The sequence below is a fragment of the Nematostella vectensis genome, chromosome 14 (assembly GCF_932526225.1).
Source record: "Nematostella vectensis chromosome 14, jaNemVect1.1, whole genome shotgun sequence".
In the NCBI taxonomy this organism is placed as follows: Eukaryota; Metazoa; Cnidaria; class Anthozoa; order Actiniaria; family Edwardsiidae; genus Nematostella; species Nematostella vectensis.
In genome coordinates this window covers 8,212,530-8,224,907 of record NC_064047.1, presented here as the reverse complement: position 1 = coordinate 8,224,907, position 12,378 = coordinate 8,212,530, and the positions used below count along the sequence as shown (strand labels likewise).

The following is a 12,378-nucleotide window of genomic DNA, read 5'->3' as shown; positions in this document are numbered from 1 at the left end:
AAAAGAACCCGTTTTCGATAAAGTCTGTGACAGAGGGGGGAAATCGACATTTCGGTTCCGTAGTGTATATATAGATTGATTGTTGCAACCCCCCCCCCCCCCCCATCAGCTTCCCCTTACCGTTTCCCAACTTTCCCAATTTCCCTTTTGTATAACCGCCCCTCGACAGCACGCTATATAAAAGAGTGGCCCTTTAAACAAAGACTTAATTACTATTATAACTCTCAAGGTCTTTTGCACTCAGTGAATATTTATGTACTTTCTCCGCAAGGAATGTTAATTGCTCTAGGGGTCGAGGTGTGGAGCCGATGGCTAATTTTAGCTTTTTCCGCTACTCGCTCCCCAGTGCTTCACAGCGTTCTGCTTATCACTCAGACGACGCATAACTATCCGATAACCAACCACAGAGCAAAGTCTAAAACTAGTACTCTGTTGAGATCAAGAATGTAAATGATACACCGCGATTGATACGAAATGTGATTCAACACTCAAATTCTTACGGAAACGTCTGCGAAGAGCCGAGTCAAAATTGATGAATTTATTCACATTAACCCCAAATTATAACATCAGTTTGATATTTTGATATGGGATCTTCGTTAAGCGATGTGTTTTCGAAGAAAGGAATTCGCTGATTTTCCCGATAATTTTTTTACGTAAAATGTTCGCAAACCGGAAGTGGCCGAATACCAAGTTCTTGAGGGGATGTCACGCGAACCTATCTTGTCTGACTCACTCACCAAGAATTGGGTCGCTCTAAGACCCGTCCATTTCCTGTGTTTGTTAGTTTCCAAATTGCCTAGAAACGAAAGCTTTGCACTATTTCGCCGGTTTTCCTTATTTTAGTGTTGTACAGATGGGTTTGACGTTTTATTGTTATCATACGTGTGTGAATTCTGTGAATGTTAGCCATGTTCCAACAGATTTCCGTTGGCGATTGTTTATATCCAAATCTTACAAGTTTTATTAGATGTTTACATTCATGAAGCGAGTACAGCATAGTCTTCTAATCATGCAAAATGGATTTGTTTCCTTTGGGATTTACCAAAATTCTAAGCCGATTTGAGCTCGTTACTAAATATGCCCTTGGCCAGATTTTACAGGGAAAAGAGCAACATTTTTTGGACGCGCAAAAATTTATCTTTGCCCTCCCCAAAGGATCCGCTGACCCTAATTAGGATATCGTGACGTAATTTGGCGTGTTATCGACCAATCGCGTTCTGTGATTTCGCTGGAATGATCGGTATGTGTCAATCACACTATTTTTGTGTTCCAGGGGTGGGCACGAATTTCAATCCCGCAAAGTGCAAACAATGTAGGAACTACAAAACCATTTTTTACAAACGTCTAGTAGCGAACTACTCTTGTATTTCTTATGCACGGGGTGCTATAATAAGCCTTTGAAGTGCAGACTAGAAGTAATTTGTGACACACTCTTTGGAAGCAATGTTTGTGTTCGGGAAATGGACGAGTTTAGCGATTGACCAAAGCTGTTTGGAATGTCAACCATTTGATGTGCTTTAGACCGAGCGTAAGGTTCAATTCTACTCGTCTGCTTTTGTAGACATAAATTGTTGGTCTACAAAATACAGGGTTCAAGGGAAGCATTAAGATGTTCGAAAGTTGGTGATAATTTTGTTCGCATTGCGAAATTTACGAATTTGGATTCAACGCTCTGGATTCAATTCATCATTGGAATATTTCGTAGTTGGCGAATCGGTACAGCGTAACTGAAATTACGGGATTTTTATCGAATTACAGACACTGGCCCTCAACATACCAAGGAGTAAGAACAGTACTTTGTAATCGGTAAATTCAGTCTCTTATTTTTTAGACATTACGTCAGGAAAACAATTGAAAAGAAATACAAATTTGTACTGTTGATTCTGAGAGAAATCAACAACGATTTTTATGATGGGGGATCGAGATTTGCCCAAGAAAACTAGACCCCAGCCTTATGTAGGAAACAGTCAGCAAATGCTAAAGGAAATCAGAGAAAGTTTAAAACATCTACCAAGACAGCAGCAAGGACAGCAACCAACTGGCGATGTAAGAACTTCTGGTGCTACGACTTGTATTACACCGGTCACAACACAATTGAACAGAGGACAACAGAATCGTGTAAATGCCAATGGCAAAGCTAGAGCTTTAGCCGAAATTCGTAATTCGCTAGAACCGTATGCTGCCTGCGAATCGGGATATTCATCATGTACGGAAAGCACAGCTCATCTAGAAAACATCAACAAGCAACTAAACCACCAACTTATGGCGATCGGTTACGATCAGGTGAGCTTACAAGTGTTCCATTGATATCTCCAAACGTTTCTTATATTCTATAATTCCCTTGAATCTGATAATTAAAAATTTCGGCGTTCAGCTATGTCAGAAATTTTTGTGGTTTGTTCGAAATCGTATGTCACCCGCGCAAGTGAAACTTTAAAAATTCCATATTGCATTACAGTTATTAATAGACGGAGTGTGCTCTCTCAAAATGCTGAAAAAAAGTCACAGGCCGAGTGTTAAATTAGCTCTAATCTACGTAAGGAAGTCTCATTAGCTTGCTCGTATCCTAGCCATCTTTCAGTGAGATTCCTTTGCTGTATAATTTCACCCTGTTGAAACGAAGAAGAGAAAAATTTGCGAGAAGGATTCCACTCTTTGACTCTTTTCCGGCCGCTGCATATCTTTAACGGCTCAATGTCGCATATCAAATTTCTATTCCATTTTTAGCTGCAATAAAATCCAAACCAGCTTCGCGATTCCTTAAGGCGGGGGTCTACCTGAAACTCACTACAGACATCAAAAAAAATTTTTTTCGATAAATATCATATTCGGCTATTCCTTTATCAATTCAATGTTGTCTTACAACTGTCCTGACTCTTTTTCGATAAGCCCGAGCGCTTTTAAAAAGTTGTGTCAAGTTTGAAGATCACGTTGCCATGGCAACGATTACTGTTTCTTTTGAATTCGGCGCATTTTTTCTACTCCAATGGGGCCCAATCGCCATACAAATCTCCTCAAATCTCTCTTGAAACAACTGTCCAGCGGTTGACAGCAAAATACACAACTATTATGGGATATATATGTGCAAAATCCAGCAAAACTTCTAAACTTATCGAACCGCGATCCTCAAAGCTATATACAACTCATATCAACTCTTTAAAAGACCTTGAAAAATAATGGTCGGAGAAAAAGACTCTTCGACGTACCGAAAGAAAAGAAAACGCGTGTTTTACGGCAAGCAAAAACAGGAGCTGAACCGCTCAGACAGAGATGAAAGCTCTCAAACAACTCGTGGCCTCGTCGAAGAACCAGGACCCTCACACTCTCGATCGGCAGATTATACTCCAGATCACAGTGAACAAGCTCCAGCAAGTGCTTCTAGAAAGAAGCTTAGCGACCATGGCTACAATGAAAGCTTTGACGGAGAGTTTTCTTCGGACGATCAAAGCCTTTCAAAATTTGACTCAGACCACGAGGAGGTATCTGGTGATGATGCTGAAGCCTGCGAATATCGAGTCGTGGACTTGGGATGCCTCTCTTCATATCTTTCCGATGTTCATAGATGCGAAGAAGGTGAGTATTTTGAAAAATAACATCATTTTGTTTTCGCTGATAAACTCAATATAGTGATTTAGTTTATATGATTGGTCTCAGATTTGGAAATTACTATATACACAGAATACGTGACCTTATGATTTCTTGAACTCAGCGGGACTGTAAGACTCATATTATAAGTAACAATTATTCTGTTTGAATCAATGGCTGATTCATTAGCTAGCGATTCTAAGTGTTTGTTTTATTGCAGGTAAACTTGAAATAAAAGAAACTACTTCAGCAAGGGCAGGGCTGAAATCCTCTTTCGAGGTTAAGTGCAGTTCCTGTCATGAAACTGAAACTCTGACAACATCAAGTCAAATCCACCAAAGAGGCAAGTCTTTCGATGTCAACCGGCGAGTAGTGTACCACTCCCTGGAAAGTGGAAATGGATATGAGGGACTTGCTTCATTTTGCAGAGTCATGAATATGCCATGCGTTAGCAAAGCAGCATATTACAAACAATTGGACATAATTGTCAATGCTCAGGAAGAGGAGGGAAGACGTGAAATGTGTTCGGCCGCAAAAAGACTGCGTCAGAAGCTGATGGGAGATGATGGCAAGGAGTTTGAGCTTCTTGACGTGGCTGTCAGTTTTGATGGAACCTGGGCCAAGAGAGGCTTCACATCACTCACTGGAGTGGTTTTTGCTATTTCTATAGACACTGGAGAGGTCCTAGACTACCATGTCCTCTCCAAACAATGCCAGACATGTACCATAAACAGAGGCAAAATTTCTGATGATGGAAAGTTTGAGGATTGGATACTAGAACATGTGGCTTCAGGTGCATGTGACATAAACTTTGTTGGAAGTTCTCCTGCCATGGAGGCAGAGGGTGCTGTTGTGCTCTGGAGTAGATCCATGGAACGCTACAACATCAGGTACAAGTGGATGATTTGCGATGGGGACAGTAAATCACACAACTCTGTCCAAGACATTTACGATGAATGTAGGGTGGAAAAATTAGACTGTGTGGGGCACGTGCAAAAAAGGATGGGAAAGCGGTTGCTCCAGTTGAAGAGTAGGAGAAAAGGGAAGCTAGATGATGGCCATACGATTGGTGGCCGTGGCCGCCTCACAGAGGCCAAGATAAAAAAAACTCCAAAAGGAGTATGGTCTGGCAATTCGCCAGAACACTGTGCAAGATACCAATCCCACAGAAAGAGACATTGATGTGGCAGTATATGCGATGAAAAAGAATATAATTGCATCTCTACACCACAATATTGGGGTGCCAGATCTTCAAAAACAGCATCGCTACTGCCCAAAAGGGGCAAATTCCTGGTGTAAGTTCCAACAGGACGAAGCCACCGGTACCTCCAGTTACGACTCAGCAGACTGCTTACCTGAGGTTTTTCTAGAGGTACTGCGGCCAGTATACATGAGCTTGAGTGAGACTGATTTACTGAAGAGATGTGTTCGTGGAAAGACACAGAACCCTAACGAATGTATTAATTCGTTGGTTTGGGCCCGATGCCCAAAACACAAGCACCATGGCCCAAAGGTGGTGCGATTTGCAGCAGCATCTGCTGTCTGCCATTTTCATGGGGGGGCTGCTAGTAGGGAGAAAGTGATGGAGAGTCTTTTGATTCCTGCTGGCAGCCATACAAAGCAGGGATCAGAAAGCGGGTGCAGAAAGCAGACAGGCAAGTGTCTGAAAAGGCAAAGAAGAAAAGACAGGCCACCCAGATGCGCAGAGTACGCAGGGAGGAGGCTCTAAGGAGTGCTGAGGGTGTTACTTACGAGTCTGGAGCATTTTAGCTAAAATATTTTCAAGAACATTGCTTATATGATAAGAAACAGCGTTTTTGTGATTATTGTCAACTTTAAAGGCATTTTCCCGAATTTTTGCTTTTCGGGCTTCAAGAAAAGATATCTCTTCAAGAATTTGTTCAATTGACCTCAAACTTTCAGCATTGATAGATATAACTGAGGTGATTAAAATGAGTTGAGGGATTTCCTCTTTAATTTTTTAAAAGAAAGTTATGGACTGATGAAGTCAATTTTCCTATTATGCAAATTTAAATGACTTCTATTGGCTTATTTTTTGGAATTCCAAAATTTCCTCAACTCATTTTAATTATTAGTGTTCTAGCAATAGTACAATGAAGAAAAATCGAAATTCCATTCAATCTGCAAGGAGTTATTTTTTCTTAAATAAAAACTCTCCTTACTCAACATGTGTCTTTTTGAAAGCCTGGTATCAAATTACATTGTCATATTTCACGGAATAAAATATAAAATCAGAATCGTCATCTCATAACCTTTCCAATGATATATGGTTTGCTATAGTTATGATGAAAACTTTGACAGTTGTGATTTTTTTTGCAACACCACTCAATTTGCTATGAGTTCAGGTAGACCCCCGCCTTAAACATCGAATAGAATCAATAACAGAGGAGATTAATGGATAGTTTTGTGTGTTTTCTTGAGTTAGGTCTAGCTTTGCTGATGAAATCTTTCAGCGCTATTAGAGGAATTTTGAGAAGGAGTCACAAAAGGCCAAGCACAGTAGACATTTCGGATTTTTGCTGAGACCCAGGGGTTTTTCTTTCTAATTAAAAATCCAAAGAAGCCAATACATACCTTTACAGCCTTTTGAATTCTACATCAGGTTCAGCTATTTCGCGGTCTTATCCAAAAGGAATGTCTGGAAACAACCGTGATTGCAATTTGCTATAATTATTAGAAATAGCTGCAACAAAAATGACCACCACATGTTGATTTCACGTAGCGAAGCTCGAGTATTAACCCTCTAGAACTTTCTTTCGGCCTTTTATTCTACTGGAAAGAGTTGCTAAGCCAAGAAGTAGTGATTGAATTTGCTACAGTAATGATTGAAATTGAGTGCAGCCCTGAAATTGATTAGATAACTAGCCTTAACATATGTCCTTTTTGTTTGATAGGATGCCGCTGCTTATGCACTAAAAGTGACACCAAACCACAGTGTGGAAGATGCTATTGACATGTTAAATTCCATCGGAGTATATCCGCAGAGGCGGGAACACAGCCCTAACAGGAGTCCCATCATGGCTCCACACCAACTGAAATCTCCACCACCTTATAACTCATTTCATCGCAGCTCCTGGAAGGGATCTCAGGGCTCAACGGACTCCTTGAATAGTAACCCACGCCGATCAGAATCACCATTAACACAGGATGCCACACTGCAGGGAAGTCCCCTGCGGCATCCATCGCCAAACACCAGTCAAACGTCCAATCAGGAAATGCCTAATGTGGAATGGAAGATTTCAAAACTTGTTCCTCAACAATATACTGGCAGTATTCAAACTCGTCCTACTCCTCCATTCACACAAGTGCGGCAATGTTTGATGCAAGATGGTGTACCTAAGCAAAATGTCCATCCGAGTATGCAGGGTGGATGGCGACAGTCAACTACACCTAAGTACTCCATGTCATCCCAAGGCCAGGGATTGCCTTTTCAACGGACTACAGTTGTCACAGCACAGCAAAATTCTTTACCACCGCCACAGTTCCAGGTAACTGCCCAAGTGAGTCTGCCACCAGCAAATGCATCTCAAAATGAGAGGGGTGGAGCAGGAATGGTTTCTAGTTCAGCTTCTAATGTCTCAAGGACAACAGCAAGCCCGATGTCTTTTCATGTACAAGTTCACACTAACTTTCCATCAAACTCATCTAGTGGAAGTTCAACTATTGCACCTGTTCAGCCTCAACGCATGCAAAATAGTCATGGAAGCAGGGAGGGATCTGGAGATTCTCAAAATCGTAGAAGATCTCCTGTTCCAAAAGGATACTATGGATCCCCACAGATTATATCCTCAAATTTTCAACCACCACCAGCTTATGCCCCTCAACCTCCAACACGGCCTCTGTCTGGGGCAACATCTGGTATTGGTTCAGACACAACTTCACAGTTAGGATGCTCTTCTTTGTCAAGTGTGTCAAGCCAGTCATGTCTGTCTTCGCCGACTGTCCCAGAGGGCTGGCGTAATTCCTGGAACACTGAGACATCATCAAACCATTCCTCCATGAGTGATGATGTGCCCTGGTTTGACTCAGGCCCACCGTCACCATCTGAATTCTCCTCTTTGCAAGATATGTCAGGTCCAATAATGTCTACATCAATACGCAACATGGGCGGGGCTATTATTAATTACCAGCAGCCTCAGGCAAGGGGATACAGGCAGGAGGAGCTAAGTAGTAATGAGCCTATGGACATCGATATGGACTACCCATGTACTTCACAGAGTCAGTCACAAACATCGAGGCAAAAAATTGCCAATTTAAAAGGCAAAGTTAAAAATACAACCCCTGAGGCATTTAAGTTCTTTATGGAGCAGCATGTTGAAAATGTCATGAAGTCTAGAGAACAACGAGAGAAGAGGAGGGAACAGCTAGAGAAGGAGATGCGTAAAGTTGGATTATCAGAGGAAGCACAGTCACAGATGAGACAACTACTAAAACAGAAGGAAACCAATTACATTCGCTTGAAGAGAACTAAAATGGATATATCAATGTTTGAGAAAATCAGAACTATTGGTATTGGAGCATTTGGCGAGGTGTGGCTTGTGCGTAAGACTGATACTAGTATGTTGTATGCGATGAAGATTCTACGAAAGTCTGAAGTGTTCCGTAGGAACCAGGCTGCCCATGTGAAGGCAGAGAGGGACATTCTTGCTGAGGCAGATAATGAATGGGTTGTTAAACTCTACTACTCCTTTCAGGATCAAGAAAACCTTTACTTTGTTATGGACTATGTTCCAGGTGGTGATCTCATGAGTTTGCTGATAAAATTTGGGATCTTTCCAGAAGACTATGCAAAGTTCTACATTGCTGAGCTTGTGTTAGCTATTGATTCTGTTCATCGAATGGGCTTTGTCCATCGGGACATCAAGCCTGATAACATCTTGATTGACAAGGACGGACACATTAAGTTGACAGATTTCGGTCTTTGCACAGGCTTCCGATGGACCCATGATTCTAAGTACTATGAGAAGGGACAGCACATGCGACAGGATAGTATGGAACCTGATGAGCGAGCATGGGAAGAAATGCGAGCTACATGCCACTGCGGCGATATCTCAATTGACAAACCCTACAGCGAAATGAAGCCACTGGAGCGTCGCCATTTCAGGAAGCATATGCGCTGTCAAGCACATTCCCTTGTTGGGACCCCCAATTACATCGCACCTGAAGTCCTACTGAGGATAGGGTACAGACAGAGCTGTGACTGGTGGTCTGTTGGCGTTATACTTTACGAGATGCTTGTTGGTCAGCCGCCTTTTCTGGCACCCACACCTGCAGAAACTCAGCTAAAGGTGAATATTCTGTTAATTTTTTAATAATATATTAAAACTATCATTATTATGTCTATTATTGATAATTATTTTGTCTGTCTGTCTGTCTGTCGTGTGGAAGGCTTTATAGACCTTAGAGTGTAGTTTGTCAAGCTACTTTAGTTACTCATTTTACCTTAGGTAGGTAGTCCTTTTAATGCTATTGTTAACCCTTTATATTGGCATGACAAATGATCAGATTGGCCACAATTACACCTGATTTGAAGCTGGGCTTTTTTTTAGAGAATGTATTTTTTCAGTGTTTGAGCATACATATGCTTTTTGTTTACCCTTTGCTTTTGTTACAGTTCTTATATGCAATGGCACGAAAATGTTTCTGTTCCTGTTGTAGATAATCAACTGGGAGACCGAGCTTCGGATTCCTCACCAAGCTCGACTATCCCGTGAAGCAAAAGACCTTATTCTTCGACTGTGTACAAATGCAGACATGAGACTTGGGTCCAACGGAGCCAGTGAGATCAAGGCGCACCCATTCTTTGCATGTGTTGACTGGGCATACCTGGCAAAGCGTGTACAAGCGCCGTACACCCCAGTCATCCGGTTCCCCACTGATACTGCAAACTTTGACCCTGTGGATCCTGAGAGACTGCGTACGAGTGACAGCGGTGAGGACAGTCCAGACAGACTAGTGCCAGACAGGAGCAACCATCGTCCAGAACATGCATTCTTCGAGTTTACCTTCCGTCGCTTCTTTAATGATGGGGAACCGCAGCCGGCACCTACCTGGGACCCCTCAGAGGATGATACAGGAAAGGGGCCGGTTTATGTATAGGAATATAGGCCCACTCATCTGGGACCCCTTAAAGGATGATACATGGAAAAGGTCATTCAGAAAAATCGTTTAATTAATTTTTTTCGCATGACACCTTTAAGGTGAAATTTGAAAATAATTTTGTAGAACTTTAGTCTACATGTGCCAAGGGCAGCTATGTCCGTAAACTTCCTTTCTATGCCAATTTTTAACGGCGTTTGCATGCATTGTAGTACTGTGCATCTCTGCGTGTTATATTTTTACCAAAATTATGCAGATGCACAAGTAGTAGAAATCTAACTATTAGATGGTTCACCGTCATGATAAAAACATCACCAAATGGAAAGGACATCTTTTTAATATTTCGGAATCGTTTAAGATAGCATGAAAACGTTGCTTTATCTTTGAATTTGTTTTCGAATTTATCGCCTGCTCCTGTTCAAATGTTCTCACGTCGTTATACCCATAAAAGGGAATACATATTAACAGAATTTTCCAGAAGTGTCACCCTTCGTTGACTGTACAAAATTATATAAATAATATTTTCATAGATGATTTTATAGATAATACAATGCACAAATATATTTTATTGCCTTCAAATGTATGTGTATTTCATTTTGTAATTTATCTCTTGTTGTTTATTGTAGTGGTTGTATTTCTAGTGCAAGTGTTGTGAAAATGGAATATTGGCCAATATTAAAAAGAAGAAATGGTTGAATACCTTACATTTAGTATAGTATGTATGATTAAATTTTAAGTATGATGATTTTAATATAATGTTAATTTAATGTTAAGGCCAAACAATGTTTGGGAAATCGAGCTATCAAAAATGCAAAACACTTCAAAATAAAATTAATCATAGTGCTAAAACAGGTCTAAAGAAAATATTTTTAACCGTTTTATTGGCATCCCCTTAAATGTTAACTAAGTAATGATGGTGGAATTTTCTATTCTACATTAAGCAACATTTTGTTGGGTAGAGTAGAATAGCAATGTAATTTCGTTTCTCAAACCTATATCCCAAAGCTTGTATTGATCCGGTTATTATACCGTTGACTGCTTCTCAGACTTGCTTTTGCATGGGTGAGCTGTTTTTTTTTTTATCTCGCGAGGGGGTAGGGAATGCCACGCTCGGTGAGCCGTCATTTTTCTCAAGCCTCAACGCTACACCCCATCTCCACGCCCTAGATGCCCTGCAGCCCTCCTATCATCCGTTTTGTCGAGAAATAATGGGTCACCCTTAAGGAGGAAAAAGGAAAACGAAACTTCGCATAGAAAGAGGGGGATTTGAAGGACTACATATCATCCTTCATGTTTCCTTTGAACAAAAAAGATCACTGCAGCGTACTAGACAGACTGTATAGAAGGTAGCTATAGCAACCATTTGAAGGGCCCTACTGGAAACAGCCTTAATTTCTCGACAGTACTAAAATCCCTCGCTTCACTTCCTTAACTAAAGCGAACAATTATTTCCCACTGTAATAAATCAGTCTAAATAAGTTGCCTCGGCGGCATTAGACCCCCTGGTTAAATAACCTATATCATGATTAAGTAATTATCGATCAATTTTATTAAAACTGTAAATTGTTTTTTTTAACAAGAAACATATTATAAGTAAAGATAAAACTAACGAATTCTTTGGTGCCAAGCTCTCAGAATTATCTGTCCAAATATTTAGTCTCTGTTTATTATTGTTTTTATAACCCTAAACGAAGAGAAAATGACATATTACTTATTCAAGCGTGTAGCTTTCATGTACATATAAGGTATTGTCACATTAACGGTACATCATCGATAACCGGAAGCGGAAGGCTGCGCCTAGGTCATTTCCGGTACAAGGAATCCCCCACCCACGGGAACAGCTATGCACTTCCTCTCCCAAGGTAAATAGAGTACAATATGCTTATATGATATGTACCATACATATCACATGGTAGGTATATCATTTGGTAAAATGCAACTGTTGTCGCACCCGAGAAAACGTTTTCCCTTGTTCTTATCGCTACGACTATTTTCACTATCGATGAAACCCCCTTTCCCCCTTTAGTGTTGTATATAACAGTGCTCAAATTGGAAGACAAAAAGCCTGCGTTGAACAACATAAGTGTTAGGGGAGGGGGTGGCAGGCGCGGATCCAGGTTTTCCAAATCGGGGGGTGGATAATGGCCGGATAGACGGGCTTATTACTGATACAGTGGTTCTTGGTAGGTCACTACATAGATCTTACCATACTTCACGCTGAATTGGATTTGTCGTCAGAAAAGTTAAGCAGGCGAAGGAAAATGGACAGTACCTCCCGTCCATCAGAAATTGATTTTCTTCAAACAAAGTGACTTTTTATTATTTTACTCAAAAATCCAATCCAATCTACCCCCCCCCCCCCCTCCTGTATCCGCCCCTGTGTAGAGGAGTCGTGGGTTACATTTTTACGTGTGTGCTTACAAAAATCGACATTCATGACAGAATTGTAAGGTAAGGTATATCACATGTTAGCATGGCAGGACGCATATAATCCTACATTCTCTGTTCTTGTGTTATGAAATCAGTTGATTTTAGACTGCACTGCGGCTTATATTACGAAGAATTCTGGTACAGAGGGGATTATGTCTGGGGATATATGGTCAGATGGTCAGGTTATGCTATGCTGGGCTAGACTGAAATCCCCGGGAGGGGACTCAGATAAAAACAGACCGG

General features: G+C 41.0%; 2 protein-coding genes and 1 long non-coding RNA gene across 3 annotated transcripts; 2 read left to right on the top strand and 1 right to left on the bottom strand.

Moving 5' to 3' along the window:
* Positions 1-1,263: 1,263 nt before the first annotated feature.
* Positions 1,264-10,409, top strand: LOC5507458 (serine/threonine-protein kinase LATS1). Its single transcript, XM_001628046.3, has 3 exons — positions 1,264-2,283; positions 6,501-8,894; positions 9,265-10,409. Exons 1-3 carry the CDS (start codon positions 1,909-1,911, stop codon positions 9,703-9,705), a joined length of 3,210 nt encoding a protein of 1,069 aa, XP_001628096.2. The 5' UTR covers positions 1,264-1,908; the 3' UTR covers positions 9,706-10,409.
* On the bottom strand, positions 2,349-6,300 carry LOC125559839. Its single transcript, XR_007306531.1, has 2 exons — positions 6,181-6,300; positions 2,349-2,609 (listed from the first exon to the last, which is right to left on the bottom strand). It is a non-coding gene; the product is annotated as an uncharacterized LOC125559839 (long non-coding RNA).
* On the top strand, positions 2,757-5,772 carry LOC125559838. Its single transcript, XM_048721762.1, has 2 exons — positions 2,757-3,573; positions 3,806-5,772. Exons 1-2 carry the CDS (start codon positions 3,177-3,179, stop codon positions 4,765-4,767), a joined length of 1,359 nt encoding a protein of 452 aa, XP_048577719.1. The 5' UTR covers positions 2,757-3,176; the 3' UTR covers positions 4,768-5,772.
* Positions 10,410-12,378: the final 1,969 nt, after the last annotated feature.